This window comes from Calonectris borealis, chromosome 9 (genome assembly GCF_964195595.1).
Source record: "Calonectris borealis chromosome 9, bCalBor7.hap1.2, whole genome shotgun sequence".
Lineage (NCBI taxonomy): Eukaryota > Metazoa > Chordata > Aves > Procellariiformes > Procellariidae > Calonectris > Calonectris borealis.
Genome location: NC_134320.1, coordinates 2,870,309 through 2,886,890, shown reverse-complemented (window position 1 = coordinate 2,886,890; position 16,582 = coordinate 2,870,309). Strand labels below are relative to the sequence as shown.

The 16,582-nt window shown below is 42.0% G+C and overlaps 1 protein-coding gene across 3 annotated transcripts in view; it reads left to right on the top strand.

The window, feature by feature from the left end:
- STAG1 (STAG1 cohesin complex component) overlaps window positions 1-14,171 on the top strand; it is a 205,713-nt gene extending 191,542 nt beyond the window's left edge. For 2 of the 3 annotated variants that reach the window (XM_075157937.1, XM_075157938.1), the window contains exons 29-34: window positions 2,469-2,674; window positions 6,439-6,610; window positions 8,866-8,976; window positions 9,927-10,041; window positions 11,727-11,807; window positions 11,903-14,171. In XM_075157937.1, the coding sequence (XP_075014038.1) occupies window positions 2,469-2,674; window positions 6,439-6,610; window positions 8,866-8,976; window positions 9,927-10,041; window positions 11,727-11,807; window positions 11,903-11,926 (709 nt within the window). In that variant the 3' untranslated portion in view covers window positions 11,927-14,171. The remainder of the gene's footprint in view (window positions 1-2,468; window positions 2,675-6,438; window positions 6,611-8,865; window positions 8,977-9,926; window positions 10,042-11,726; window positions 11,808-11,902) is intronic. The other variant, XM_075157939.1, reaches the window with a different exon arrangement.
- The last annotated feature ends 2,411 nt before the right edge of the window (window positions 14,172-16,582 follow it).

The window sequence follows — 16,582 nt, the reverse complement described above, 5'->3', positions numbered from 1 at the left end:
CCATTTATTTCTCTCAAATAGAGACTGTTAGCTTAGACTAGACAACTGACTATTGGGTGTCTGAAGTCAGATGAGACGGAGCCTCAGCGTGGTGTTCTTACTTCGGGAAATTCAGAGTTTCTATTCTCGTTGAAGCTGGCAAGAACTGCCAGTATGAAGCTCCTCTAAAATGCTGAGCAAAAGTTGTCTGAAGTTTGGCATCTAATCAGTAAAGAACTCCCAAGCGGTGTAGTTTTTCCTTCTTCACAATTTGGGCATAACCTGTGCACTCTCGTTTTATAAATATAAATTGGATGCAGGAAAAGTTCTTACTTTCCAAGACTATTCCGCAGATCGGAAGTCATGAAGCACTCAAGTGTTGTACTGTTTGGTACTGTAAAAGAGAGAGCGAATAAGCCAAGAATTTCCCATTTGGTGCAAGGTTTGGATGTTACTCAGTATACACATGAAAAGGGGAAGGAAGAAGCAGTCACAATATTGAATAAAAGCTACTGTTTCTTGAGCAAGGTCATCCTATTCACTGAATCAAAACAAAATCCCATTAAAAACTGGATGTGATATATGCAAGTATGTGCAATATCTTTATCAACGATCTGGACGAGGGGATCGAGTGCTCCCTCAGTCAGTTTGCAGACGACACCAAGCTGGGTGGGAGTGTTGATCTGCTGGAGGGTAGGAAGGCTCTGCAGAGGGACCTGGACAGGCTGGATCGATGGGCTGAGGCCAATGTATGAGGTTCAACAAGGCCAAGTGCTGGGTCCTGCACTTCGGCCACAACAACCCCAGGCAACGCCACAGGCTTGGGGAAGAGCGGCTGGAAAGCTGCCCGGAGGAAAAGGACCTGGGGGTGCTGGTCGACAGCCGGCTGAACATGAGCCGGCAGTGTGCTCAGGTGGCCAAGAAGGCCAACGGCATCCTGGCCTGTATCAGAACTGGTGTGGCCAGCAGGAGTAGGGAGGTGATCGTGCCCCTGTACTGGGCACTGGTGAGGCCGCACCTCGAACCCTGTGTTCAGTTCTAGGCCCCTCACGACAAGAAGGACATGGAGGTGCTGGAGCGTGTCCAGAGGAGGGCAACGAAGCTGGTGAAGGGTCTGGAGCACAAGTCTGATGGGGTGCGGCTGAGGGAACTGGGGGTGTTCAGCCTGGAGAAGAGGAGGCTGAGGGGAGACCTCATCGCGCTCTACAACTACCTGAAAGGAGGTTGTAGCGAGGTGGGGGTTGGTTCTCTTCTGCCAATAACAAGCGATAGGATGAGAGGAAATGGCCTCAAGTTGCGCCAAGAGAGGTTTAGATTGGACATTAGGAGAAATTTCTTTACTGAAAGAGTGGTCAGGCCTTGGACCAGGCTGCCCAGGGAAGTGGTGGAGTCACCATCCCTGGAAGTATTTAAAAGCTGTGTAGATGAGGCGCTTAGGGACATGGTGCAGTGGGCATGGTGTGTTGGGTTGACGGTTGGACACGATGATCTTAGAGGTCTTTTCCAACCTTAACGATTCTATGATTCTATGATTGTTACCCAAGCGTATGCAGTGTGGCTCCTTGTCCTATTCTGATACCAAGGCTGCATAAGAAGTTTGCGCCTGCCATGAGCTAACAGAGGAAAAGAGAGATTGAGAGTTCATTTCCATGCAGAATTTGTGGGTTTGGCTCCCACCGAAGACAACCTGGCAATGTGGTATTAAATGAAATCATGATCGAAGGGTGCACCCTAATGTATTTGCAGGAAGGGTAGAGGTCATGTTGAAAAATCCTGAGGTCTCTTGCCTAAATTCTGAATGTTTGGTTCTGCAGCTTGAAATTCATTAGAATCACTTTTGTGTGGATTTGCATATTCATTTTAAGGACTACTTCTAATACCATAATTAAATAACCAATGGAAGAAGAAAACCACTCAAATGCCCTCCAGCGCATATACAGGAGGGAGGTTGTTTGGTTCCTCCCATACGTTAACAAGTGTGCATTGGACTTCTCCGTGGCAGTAGAACAGACCTTCCATTTTTTTATTGAAAAATAACTGCTTGCATTTGAGGAAACCATTTTTCTTGTTCCAAGATGCAAAAGGATATCCTACACCCTCACAGTCGTGGGTCTAATTCAGTCTGTCTGTTGAGGCAGTAGCGATATGTAGAAGTGGCTTCCTCGCTATGCAAAATAGAAGAGGAATTCAAGTAGGGTGTGCTGTGAATGATCGCAAATGTGGGAGGCAGATGTTGGGGAGAGAATGTTTTGTATTGTTTATCTGTGAGTAACCTGTGCATGAATAACAATGTTACTTTGTTGTGAGGGAATGACACGTGTGCTTAATCAGTCAGAGATACAATGCCCTATCAGCTCATGTTATTAAATTAAAAGAAGGAAACACCGTGTGGAATTTGTGTTAAGCTCTCAACAATGTGAAGAGGGCTTGCAGATTAATTAGAGGAAACAATGCGCTGCCCCTCCATACTCATTGTCTTTTCTTTTCAGTCACTCCTACTTAGAGAAGTTTCTGACAGAACAGATGATGGAAAGAAGAGAAGATGTATGGCTTCCACTCATTTCCTACAGAAACTCACTAGTTACGGGTGGCGAAGATGACAGAATGTCCGTTAACAGTGGAAGCAGCAGCAGCAAAGCCTCTTCAGTGAGGAATAAGAAAGGACGGCCACCGCTCCACAAAAAGAGAGTAGAAGGTTTGTGTGGTTTTAGGTTGCCTGGTAGAGACATTTCTCATTTTGTACATATATTACAGCCTTCCTTCTTAGGAGCCCTCATGGTTTATCAATTAATGCTGAAATATATGATATATTCTGTATGTAGTAAAAACAGGACATCTGTTCTGCAAATTCCTATCAAGCTTGAACACTTCTTTATGAGAAATACCATCGTGAGTCCCTGTTCTTGTCTGTCTTCACTGAGATTCGCAGATTCAGAACTATTAAAAGCTGTTACTGAAGTTGGAAACAGGAGGTGTTTGTGGAGTTATCTGCTCTACACCTTTCTCAGTCATGGACTTCTGGTTTTCTGCCTATGCTTCAGTCTGGAGCCGCTGTTAATTAACAGGGTGTTAGAGCAAACCCAAGGCAGAAATTCTGATACAGATCTGTATTTTTGCAGGACCACTGGAGAACACTGAAAAGACACCTTTTTTTGTTTAAAATGGTATTGATATCCAGTGTCTGTATTTACTCTTTCTGTGACTTCAGGCATGTTTATCCGGAATTTGGCTATGATAGCCGATTTCTTACGAGATTCCATCTGTTCCTGGTTAATCTGTGTAATGTAGTGTGTACTTCTGTGAATATAAATTTACTGTTTCACTACAGAGTAGGTGTAAGTGGGATCTTTAAACTTCAGAGATTTTTCCAAGGTCAGTATCTACGATAGTAACTCCTCAGTGAGGAATCTAATGCCAATTTGCCTGAATATATAGCAGTTTCCCAAAATATTCTTCAAAAGTTTGTCCATATGCCCTTCTACAATCAGGTCCGTTCTCCACTACAGCTTATGTTGAGCAGTACGTGCACAAAGTCCTTCAGTTTCTTATAGCCAGCCTAGAGTTTAGGTAGATAAATACTACTTCCTTTCTTCAGACACTGTTTTGCTTCCTTCAGGATGCCATGTTTTCCACAGAGTTCAACTGCTGAGGCTTTTTTCTTTCCCCTTGTTACTATTTTCATTCTATTTTGTTGTACTCTACCAATATCCTTTTGGGTTTTTTTCCTGGGAAGTGTAGTAACATCTTTGCTTCCCTGTAAGGCAAGTCTCGGTCTCATAGTGTTTATGGCACTGTTTGCCTCATGCTTTTTGTGTCCTCCTCTTTCAATGATCAGTAGGAGGGAGAATTGACCTGCAACACTTTACATTTGAATTGTCCCCTTTCTTTGCAACAGCTGTGGTCCTGAATTTTCCACAAACATCACTGATTTAAAAATGATGTACTGAACTATTTGTTCCATTCCTGAAAGAGCTGAATGTGAGCAGTTTCCACCAGGAGATCATTTAGCTGTAGAGCTGAGTCTGACAGGATTCAGACATTTACAGAGGGTATGAGGGCCTGTTTACATTCTACCAACACCGTGTCATCAGCAGACAGCCAGGATTTATCTTACCTTAGGCAGAGTGGTCTAATGTCACTGTTCACTACAGCAACCCGAAATTCCCCCGTTAGTCATCTGTGGCCAGAAGAAGAACTGATGAACACTGCCTCTCGTGGGGTATGGGCATGTCCTCTGAATACTACAGATACAGCTCTGGGTCACAGTATAACATTCAAGGACATCACATTTTGAAGAACACTGGTTAGGAAGTGATTCCACTCTCCCTTCTTCAGTGTGAAACCTAATAGACCTTAAATTCATAGATCATTACGCAGACCTTCGTTACTCATGAAAGCTTTGCTACACAACCTCAGCATATAGGTCCAGGAAGGATGTATAGCTCATCAGTGTTTGTTTTAGCCCATAACACCATAAGTGTCTTTTCCTTGATAGATGCTTTCATTGTAGCATTTGACTGCCTGGTAGATGATAGGACTGAAAAGTTACCAGCAAGTGCTCTCTAATGACAGCAGCAACAGAAGCTCTGTGGCCTTTCCATACATAGAAGGATATGCAATGCAAGCACCAAAAGTCTCGGTTTAGACATGTATTGATACAGGACATTTGATGTCATACATTTAAAAAAACCCCCACAATAATATAAACAGTTGGAAGGACACCACATACTTAATTTCTGGATGCTTCTCGATGTGCAGTAGGCATTACTGATTGTGTTGTGCGCTAAGTATACTTCCTTTTGAATCTTGGAAAAAGGAAAGCCAAGAAAACCTGGAGCCAGGTTGTGTGTATTTTTCACAGGAAGACATAGATTTCTCTCTTATTTTGCACCTACCAATAATGAGCTCATGAAATAATCAGAGATTTAATCCTCAGAAATAAGAACTTACTGTTCACTCATCTGTATAACTTGAGCTATGAAGAACCAGCCTTAACAAACAGCTGGTTGCCTACAAGTTAACTGATGGTCTATACGTAGTATGTACACAGGTCTTTGTTGTTTTTTCATCTTCACATATTTTTATAACTCTTCCAAAAAGTCCTAGCTTTAATCTTAATCTGGCAGTACAGTTACAAATGTGGACCCCTCTTTAAATCCTGCTAAGATTTTTTTTTTCTTTAAATTCCATTCTAAAGGAACTAAATCAAGGGCATGGTCACTGCAGAAACAATCCTTCCATCAGAGAACCATAACTAGCCCCCTGGGGTTCCTTTCTCACCTAAATCCAGTGTATATTGGGTTCAGCAGACTGTCCACGTTGGAGAACATTCCCTGTTGCTACTGAAAGTAAACCTGCTCTGTGACGTTTCTTCATAATGCCTTAAGGAAATCAAACATCAATAGGATTTAAAAAAAAAAATCTCTAACATTATAAAAGGTTCAAAGGTAAATTCAAGAATAAATAGGCAACTTTTTAGACAACGTTTATGCCCGAAGGGTAATAAAAGGCGTAGGAAAAATGAGAACATCCATTGAGCTCCCCATCTACTTTCTCACCACACATTTCTTCCTGTTGGTAAACCTGTGATCTTGTCTTCTCCTCTCCTGTCATCTCCCCCGTCTTTCACTTGCTCCAGCAACTTCCATTTTTTTTCTACGTGTCTCTTGCCTACGCACTTGTCTGCTCTGTCACATTCTCCTCAAGTCCCCCCCTTCCTTCCTCTCTGGTTTGCTCCCTTCACAATGTGAGCACGACATCCCACTTACACCTTCAGTCACCTTCCCATCTCCATTCCTCCCCTCTCTCTCAGCTCCAAGTACACTGTCTGAGATCACACCAGCCAGACCGCTTCTCTTATTCGAAATGCCCCCTCTGTACTCCACTGAAGTGGTTCTTACTGAAGATTCTGAAGATCTACGCTGACCAGATTTTGGGTTTCATCCTCCACCCTCATTTTAGGGTTTAACTGTATCTTGGCTGCTGTATGCATATGGATTAACTGTCTTCTATTTAGATTGTGAACTCAGTAATTGGGAATTATCTTTGTTGTATGTGTGCAAGACATGACAATTTAGATCCTGCTGCAATACGGTATTTGTTTGCTTGTTAAATATTTCTACTTTAAATTGTTGTTATTGCTGGGAGTAGCTGGTAGTAATCCTTCCTTAAAAGAACACAAAATAAAATTAGAACTGAAAGTTTTATCATTTTGAGTACTTATCCAGTTGATCCCTTAAAGGCACCCTTGTTTTAAAAGACACTAAACAGTTGAAAATCAAATGTGGAGAAGGTGCTGCAACTAAAATTAACTGCATCTAAGCGTGTCAGTAGATGGAAGGCTGTCATTACTAATGCAAGGTATTCGTTCAGTGAGTTGGCTGAAGGAATCCTGAAGGCAGTAATACTGCACTGTACAGTATCAGAACTGTGTCAGTAATTTTAAATGTTCTTTTCTAGATGAGAGTCTAGAAGGCTCATGGCTGAACAGGAATGAAAACATACATACTCCAGGGACACTGCAAGCACCACAGCTCACCTCAACTGTCTTGAGAGAGAACACTAGACAAATGGGAGAGCAGATCCAGGAGCACGAGTCAGAGCAGGGATCTGAGCAAGATTTTTTACACAAGTAAGTGTTGGAATTTTGGTTTCAAATACAGTGAGCCAGGCAAAGGAGTTGCATATTATTTACACAGATAGTCTGTGGCTCCATAAATGCAGCATTTATTTGCAAAACCAACTGGAAATGTCTTGGCTATAGCTCAGCAATACTTCGATTATTTTCAGCTCCCAGGAAAAATATGTTGTAATGAAATCATGGTAGAAATTCCTTATGTTAAAATTATCTCATAGCATAACCATGCGATTATGGTTAAATCTTCCTAGTGTTTGTGGCCCCAGGCTGGATTGAACTGTTTCTCTAAAGGTCTGTTAGATGTTCTTTTCTTTCCCTCTGCCCTGTGTCATAGTACAGTTAAGGTTCTCCAGACATCCTCACTGATTTCTTGTAAATTAACTCTTCAGTCCAATTCTAGCTGCTGAGCTAGTCATTCCTGTTTCTGGGGTAATTGCCTGCAGGCAATTTTATTTTGCCCTAAATTATATATACTTTTTGTCACTCAACTCCCATTTTATCATCTCCGTTTAGAGGGGAAAAAATGTTTGTTATTATCTGTCAGTAGTTTATTTAAGAACAGAGAGGTCTGCAGAGAATGCCATTATGTGATATTTCTATTAATTTGAAGATACAGAATAACAATATCGGGTTTGGAGACTATTTTATAACTTTTATAGCCAAATTTATTGATCTGATTTCTCTGTATAAAAAATTATGCTGGCCAGATGAATCAGGTTTCCACCAATGCAGTACAGGATAAACCAGCCAGATTATGCCTCTTGGTCTTCCTCCATTTTGTCCATCGTGTTTCCTCACCTACACTGTTCAGACTGGCAGGTGATCCCAGCTGGCCACAAGGAAAGCACAGCTGAGGAAAAGCCCCTGTTCGCGTCAGTCCCGGAGCATCTTTTCACCTTAATCCCGCGGTATGTGAGGCCTGGGTTGATGTCTCTTCTTGCCTTTCTGAGGTCAAGGATTTGCCTCCCGATCTCCTGCCTCCCCAGATGTTGACATACCTTCTAGATTAGAAGGAAGATGTTGTGGCTCTCAATTTCTCCTTAAATTTTTTCTACTCTGCAGTAAAAAACAAAACAAAGAAAACTGCTGAAGCAGAACCTTCTTCCTGACCCTCTCTGATCTCACCTATCACTAAGCTAAATCTCCCTCGGTGAACATTTAATTAGTTATGGAGATGGGACAGCTTCCAGTCACTGCGTTTTACTCCTGCGCCTGATGAGCAGGCACTGCCTTAAGCTGTGGGAGAACCTTCCCCTTTTCTGGGGGGAAGTCGAACCAGGCTCTTCGCCCCGCGCTTGAACCTCTGTTTCTCCTCTCTCAGATGAACGCTGCGAGCAGAGAGCTGTTGAGCAAAGGCAGATAGCGTCGCTCTCCTCTCTGTTACTTTCAGAGAGTTGATTCCACACCGAAGTTCAAAGTGTGAACTGACAGTGGAGAATCCTTTCCTTTCAGCTGGAGTTAGCTGCCACGCGCGTTTCCTGCAGGTCAGCTTAGGAGAGCGAAAACGTAAAATAAATACAGAGCAATCAGTTGCTGCACTAATGGTGTTCGTCATCTCCAGGAGAGTGTTTTGTTCTAGGTTCTTTTCACATGCATTATCCCAGTTTATTATGTCAAGCTTGTTAGGGTACAAGACTACATAATAAAATAAAAACTCCTGAATAAAATACAAGCTCCTGAAGAGCTGCACTTGGTTTACTACTATTTCCTCGTGCTGCAAAACACGAATCATATCAAATGCATTGCTGTCTACTACTGGATTTAGGTGGTATTAGAAGTACAGCCTTTAAGGTATTTACATGTGGGTAAGTTACTGGATGCTTAAGTTGATCAGGGTATATATTTAAAAGCAATTTGTTTTTCATGTTGTGTGACATTTTTGTTTTAAAATGTGTGTCCGTTATTAATTTGGATCTATTCTTGCTCATATTTTGCCTGATCTGAGACAGTGAATTTAATAAAATGAATTCTAGAAGTGCTCCCACTTCGGGTGCATGTCACACTAATGAATGAGTAAAACATTTTATGTAGCTGTTTTTATTACAATTAATGGATTTTTTTTGTGCACAGACAGTGAGAGGAGACAAGTTGTGGAAGGGAATCCAGAAGACTTGTACAATGGATGTGATTTAAATATCTTAATCTGAAGTATGGCCAGACACAAAACTTGAGGAGATAGATATTGTCCAAAAATAGACAACTCAAAATTGTTAGTGTTCTCAGTCGTAATGCTGCTTTATGTTTGTTAGTCCCCAGATGCAGATATCTTGGTTGGGCCAACAGAAGCTAGAAGATTTAAATCGAAAGGACAGGACAGGAATGAACTACATGAAAGGGAGAACTGGTGTAAGGCATGCAGTGTAAGTGTTCAGAGCATCCTCATCTCCAGATCAGAACCATTTTAGATGACAATGCCGCATTTTAAATGTTACTTTTTCTGGGTTGTTGCCAGTAATTTCTGTGACATTTTAACTCTTGTTAACGAAGGCAGAGTAACAGCTTTGTAATGTTGGAATGGACACGGGGCCATGTGGCCCTCTAGCCCAGCGTTGTGCCTCTAACTGTGGCCACAAGCAGGTGCCTAGCGAACAGGGCAGACAGACATGGCACAATTCCCCGTTATGCTCTCCCAGCCTTCAACTGTTTCCATTTCAGGGGGTTTCCGTGATTTCTCTGTTAAGTAATTCCCCATGAACTCTTCCAAGTTGTTGTCCAGTCTTCCCGTGAACTTGTTTATGCTTCTTTCATCCACATCATCTTTTGCCAAGGCGTCCTACGGAGCCGCTAACGGAGGGAACACACGTGGTGGGTGACTGCTGAAGCGTTCTCTTGACAAGGTGCTACGTGCTCTGGTGCCCATCCAAACAAATCTTTCAGCACGTCTTTCAGGATGGGGGCCAGAGTCTCTAGCGAGATCAAGTCCTTACAGTTTAGAAACCGGTCTTGGATTCACTGCTGGATTCCCAGGGATTTACCAGTGATCCTGGCAAACAGTGTAACTCCTTTTTGGAAAAGGGCAAGCAAACACAGTGAGGTTATTGCCCTTTTCTTGTTAGGGACAAATTTAATTACTGTTTATAATGATATTACACGGGACTTCCTGCTTTAGCCTCTGCAAGTGCTAGGTTTGTTTTTACCTAAGATTTTCTTCCAGTTAATATTACAGAAAGCATGCTGGCTTTATTCTCAGCATAAGGTTTTATGTGAAGGCATTAAGGGATAGGATTTGTGCATTCTTTTTAATGACAAAGATCACGGTTGGGAAATTTAAATGCCTGGAAATGACTTTTTCTTTCTCTTTATTAATCAGACGAGGTCTAATGGAAGATGACGCTGAGCCCATCTTTGAAGATGTAATGATGTCCTCACGAGGTCAGCTAGAGGATATGAACGAAGAATTTGAGGACACAATGGTCATTGATCTGGTCAGTAAATCTTAAAAATAGCAAGTTTAACATGGATGAAAGATAATTTAAAAGGAATTTTAGTAGCACAAACAAAAATTTCCAAAATTTTGAGCCTGATTTCCTGTTGTCTGAACATTAAAGAGCGTAAATGATCCGCACGCTCCCTAGAATCTACAACTGCAGGCTCAAATGATTTTTTTCATAGAAAGACAAGGAGCGTTGCTTAGCAGTCTTCCTCTCTAATATTCTGGAGCTGGGCAGTGGCAAGTGCCTGAAGCACCATCATGCACCTGGGACTTGTCAACCTGCGCGAACCAGGTTACGATTTATAGCGCGTGGGGCGTCTCCCTGCAGCCCCCTTAGATGAGCGCTGACGTAGCTGGTCTGGCTCACCCTGCAGTCAGGCAAGGGCAGAGACCAGCTCGCCCCGGCTGGTTGAGTATTACACGAAGCTGCCTGCTCAGCCTCGGGAAGTGCAAATGGACTCTCTAAAATCCAGTAACGATGTTTGATGCCGGTTGTTAGTCGGCATTTTGACGAGTTTGGAAACAGTATCATCTAAAGGTGTTCTAGGTGTTGTGGCCTTCCCTATGCCATTGTCACAGCCATCACTAGCTCTTTTGCTGACATGGCTCTTTATGCCGCACTGTGGTCAAACTGATACCGCCAAGTTGTTTCTCTTTTTCTGTTGCCTGGTCTGTTTGAGTTCTGGGAGGAGGGGTGGATAGGGGATCCTTAATCAACGTCTGGTCAGTCTACAGCCACAGGCAGAGTTGTGCTGGCAGTAGTGGGTGGGCGCGAGGTGATGCCTGACACTGGAGTTGCTCCCAAACAGGTCATACCATCAGATGACAACCTCAGGTCCTTTCACGGTAACGTACTGACTACAGGCAGGATTTCCTTTGTAGAGGTTATAACCTTACTAGCCGCTCCGTTTGGAATGAATACTTTCCTTTCAAAACGGGAAAAAGGATCAGTTTGCATTATACACTTCGCCGATTTTATGCTTTCCTATTTCTCCTTTCATATCCAAACAATAAGGCTTAGGTTACTTTAGGACTGGGCTATAATGTCTTGGAAAGAAAATTTAGGCAATAATTCAGTGTCTGCTGCTGAATACTGAGGTTATTACTAGCATTCAAATGATTATCAAGTAAGTAAAATCTCTCTTTTACTGGTAATCCAAGGCAAGGAAATGAAGGAATTGATCAAGCCAGTGAAGCTCACATTTAGCCGCGCGTTCCTAGGGAAGGACCACACAGCCTCTGAAATATTATGACATCTTAAGTACCTTTTTTCTAAAGCCATTTTTTGTCCATGTCAGAGCTGAAGTTGCACCATAGACTTAAAAGCATAAAGACAGTTAAAAGAGAGCGTTTTTGCAGTCTGGCCTACAGTCCTAATACAAGAACATCGTTAAGTCAGCAAGAGCCTTAAGCAAGTCCTTAGCTATGAGCACAGACTTAAAACTACTTTAAAATCCATCAGCTTTTACCCCATTCCTTAAACAAAACATGCATTTAAGAAGTACTCTCCCGTGTCAGGGCCTGCGTTTGTATCAGAGCTTTTACGAAAATCCACGCCAAGCTGCTTTGTGAAGGAGCAGGTAACCACGCCAGTACCCGTTAGCTGTAGAGCCGCACGAGTCCTCTCTAGCCAGGTAACTGATGCGATGTTCTAAAATGGCTGACTCCTCTTTTCAGCCGCCCTCAAGGAACCGGCGAGAACGGGCTGAACTGAGGCCAGACTTCTTTGACTCCGCAGCTATCATTGAGGATGATTCAGTAAGGCTTTACTAGTATTGTTTGCTGTTTCTCTGAGGTTCTTTGTGCTTATCGTTACACCCCATTAATTACTGTCTTTTAAATCATTTTTCTAGGGATTTGGAATGCCTATGTTCTGAAGTCTGGTGAAGACATTTTACAAATTTGGAACTCTATTGTTTAGAGCTAGAGGCCTATATACTGTGATAGCTTGTATGAAAACCACATTTTTGATGTGATACGGTTTGATTTTTAACCAAATGATTGAGGTCAATCCCTTTTTGTAGTGACAGAAAGAAGAGGAACTTCTTAATGACACAAAGGAATGTTGGCCAATCCAGTCACCTCAGAAGGGCTGACCTAAAAAATCATTTGTATCCCTGTTCTTGACTGTCCTAATACAGATTTTTTTTTTCTGGATGAGGAGGAAGTTTTAAATTGTTAAGACAGCTGTCGAAATAAACACTGTTCTACATATGTTTTCTGAAAACAACATTGAGTGAAAACAGAACTTTTTAACTTTATTTTTCTGCTGTACAATTTAAAACAGTTTTAACATTTGCCTTTTTATGTTTTAAAAGCTAGCCATTTTTATTAAACCTATGCCTATCAGCCATTGACTAGCAATGATGCTATAAGCAGGTCATTCTGGCTACAGAAAAGTGTTTTTGAACACACTGGATTTGATTAACATTATGGTACGCTTATATCCTCTCATAGGCATTGAGAAGAACACTCTTATAGAAGAGGTTAGAATTCTAATGACGTGCATCTCTGCCAAAAAATTTCAGATTCTGATATGATAAACCCAGATTTTATACTCTTGAGAAGATTTATTTTTATTTATAATGGGACATAAAGTAAGAGATGTCCATGAAGCCACTTTTCCAACAGATGCTGTGTAACATTCATTTTATATAGCACATGGGGACACAAAAACAGTAAATTTTCTATTGGTACTTGCTCTGTGCATTTTTAGCAACTTATACCAGCAAATAAAGTATTCTCAGTAAAACACACAAATGGTTCTCAAGTAATCACTTTGCTGTTTTTACTACCTACTTCAAGCCCTGCCAACCCAAGGTACATAAACAGCAACTTTCCTACTAAAAAAAAAAAATAATTCAAGGGTGGGGGAAAGGAATCACTTTAGCATACTAAAAGCAATTTTAACTGTACCATAAAAAAAAGTCTACTTTCCATGCCGTAAATACCCTTTTGCGCTATTTTTGTAAATTAATTTTGCCAGTTAGAAGTACTGTATGTGCTGCATAGAAATTTGTGCTTAGATGGTGAAGTTCTTAAGCTTACAATGGAATACAGCTACATTTTCAGTGTTAACTGTGCATATTAAGAGTAATTCTTTGGAAAAAAAATATGATTTTTCAAAAAAGTTAAAAACATCAAAAAAAACCAAAAAACCCAAAACATTCTCAGCTATTTCATTGTAATAAGAGATTTTTCAATGTCTTCAATAATTTGGAATTTCATTATGCTTCGATTTTATGACTCTGCCTAGTAGCTGCTACTTAGTTAAAACTGGCCTGATACCAGAGGTGCTGGCCATCCACAACTTGCACTGACTATAGTATCTCTAAGAATCAGCCCCAAAATGTTAATCTTCCTTTCTGCATTCTAATATTAGCATTTGAGATACAAAGCAGATTGACCCACTTGGAGCACAGCAGTTTTAGAGGTGCTTTTTTTAGCAACTGCAAAATAATCATGGAGCTTTTTTCTGTTACGAGCTTATTGAAAAACAAAACAACATTAATGCCTAGTGCTTACTTGCTGGGAGGGAAAAGAAGCTAATTTTAAAAACAAACCAGCATTTCACTCAGCTGAGGTTTGTTTCTTATAACATGTGCAGTTCTCAGACATGGTTGCCAAAAATGTTTGACTAGGTAATTCAGCCATTCCTCAGATGTTGGTTGGGTAATGTATAAAACCTGAGAAGTAGCTGGAACTTTATAAAATAACATTACCTCCCTTCCTCTTCTGTTCACCCCAAAAGTCAGAGGGGTGGGCAGGAATGGCTGCATTAAATTGTCATCACAATAATTCTGTGAGCATAGTAGCATAATAAATGCTGCCTGGTTTGAGTCATAGTCTCAGACGAACCTTGTGCTTCACAGTCCTCTGTGTGGAAAACTGAGTCCTAATTTAACATTGTAGAATACTGTATAACAAACATTTATTATCACGGTACCTGCAATGGGTTTCCAGTTCAGTTTGCAGTCAATAGGTTTTTGTATTATGAGTGTCTCCTTGATTGGTTTTGCTAGTAATTCTGTAAATTGTACATTTACAATATGAGGTTTTTTTTCCTTTTGTACAATTTAAAACTGATGCTTCACCTTTCATTTAATAAACTATTCAAAATCATGAGTATGATGAGCACCCTCTTCACTATAACTTTCTTTCAAATGCTCGTTTGGACCATCACATCTTGTCATCCCATTTATTAGCAGCCAAAGGAAATACTGAAAGGTAGTTCTCACGTAGTCCAGGCTTCACACCCAGATTCCGTACAGCTCCCTTACCCATTCAGCCTCCGAGCAAAGGAAAACCCTGTCTGGTCTTTTTTTTTTCTTCCCCTCCACTGTGGTGTATTTTTGATTTGTGGTTGATCTGGGGGGTTTTATTGTGAGATTGCTGTAGATCTAGTAAGTCATCACACAAGTTGAGAGAGCTGCATTGTTAAAACTTATAACGGTTTGAACTGTCACAAATTTTGAGAAAAAATTCACTCTCCTGGGCTAAAGGAAGTTTTACAGATTCCTGAAACGAAATGTCCTCCTGTCACTCCCATGTCTCAGAGAGAAAGGTGCTATTTTTGTCCAACCCATGAATGATTCCAGCTCTGTAGCGCTAAAGAAAATTGACTTATTTATCATCTGTCCCACTTCCTAAAGAAAAATCATCTGAGTCAGAAAAAGTAACAAGATGCAGCAGGTGAGGAACAGGGATAGGACTCAAGGTCTGAACTGCACTCTAGGACTACTGAGACACAGCCCGAACGCTAAACCTCCAGCTGCTTGTAAGTTATGCTCAACTCCTGACTCACTGTGGAACACCGTAAGTAATCTCTCATGCTTCTAAGTTCACGGGCTGCTCTCTGTTGAAAGGATTTTATTTTCTATCTATTGTTTCTGCAGGTGACTGGAATTCAAGAGAATCTCGAGTAGTGTGGCCAGAGCAGCTTTCCAGTGTTGCCAAAGCACTGTACTGGTAGAGCAACTGACTGCTTGGAAATTGAGAGGATATAAAAGCCAAATTCTTGTGCTGGCAAGGGATAGAAGAGAGGATGAAGTCTATAGAACTAATGAGGTTAGGAAACAATTAACAATGACGACTGGGTTTCTCATTTAGTGTTTCCTCCTGACTCCGGGCAGGAAGAAACCATGTACATATTGCTTCGCTTAACACAGCTTTTGCCTCTAAACTTGGGACAGCCACCAGCCATGCTCTCAGCTACTAATTACCTTTGAAAAATCCTCTCGGTCCTTACAGACTCTGACTACACCTTTTCTCACAATTAACTAAGAACTCACTTCATGGCAATGACCCCCAACATAGTCACATTTCAGTTTACCTTCCCTCGTTGTTGCAGCCAGCTCTGTTCCCTGGGGGAGTACGTACAGGCGTGCTCAGAGAGAGCGTTTCTGCTGAGATACAACCAGGTGCATTCACGTAGCTAGTTTAAATGTGTTTGCAGCCAGGACAGACAGTGTATCTATAACCTGAATGCATTGCCTCTAGCTCTTACAAAAACCTGTGGAGCTGGGACTCATACTTGAAATGCTCCTTCTGTACTGTGTTTTCAGATGATTATTAGTTGCCTTTTGGTTTGTTTAGCTTTTTTTTGCACACACCCCCCAGGTACAGACTCCAAGCTCTGTGGCTGTACTCACTAGGGCACCAGCTGCACCTACCTGGGAAAAGACGCTACCTGGAAAGTCACCATCTTATCTTTCTTCCACTTCAGGCACGTGATTGGGGAGTGAACAGAAGCAGCTGCAGCATGCAGGTATGGTAGTTCTCTGTCTTATAATATATTGCCATTAATTACTGAGGTTACTTACAACAGACAGGTCATTACAGGACTTCATGTGCTTGGCAGCTGTTCGGAGTAGCGCTAAACATGACGGTAGCCGTTACTCACTGCCTTCTGGGCTGTAGTTAAAACGCAGCTTCTAATGAGCAGAGTGAGCATAGCCCAGGGCTGATCAGTAGTAACATCTATTGCAGTGGTTCCTTGCAAGTCTGGCAAATAATCATAGAAAAAATTAGGCTGGAAGGGGCTCTGGAGGTCCCTCTCTGCCGAGGGAGAAAAGCCCCCCACGCACAGGGAGAAGAATTGTTCTGTCCCACCAGAATTGCCCTTTTTCCAATTTGGGCGCAGTCTCTTGTCCTTCAAGAGGAGGCTGGCTCCATCTTCTCTGTCCCACCTGTGCCCACAGCCTGGAGGTCACTGATACCAACCTGAGACCCAGTATTGCTGTAGCCAGCACGTAAAAGTTGCAACTCAGGACTCTGGCGGAGGAACAGAACAGTCTGAGATTGGCAAAGCCTGGATTCCAGTGCACTGAAATCCAAGCTCAGGGTTTTTCTCTCTGTGCAGGAAGTAGAGTGAGACTCCAGAGGTGGACCCAGGGCTAGACTTGAACTCCACAGGGGTCTGACTTCTCAGCAGTGAGAGGTCGCTGCAGCTCTGCCTGTCTGAGCCACCTCCAGGGCCTGTGGAATGAAGGAGCCAAGGGAGCATCTGACCTTGAGCAATCAGTAGCAGCTCA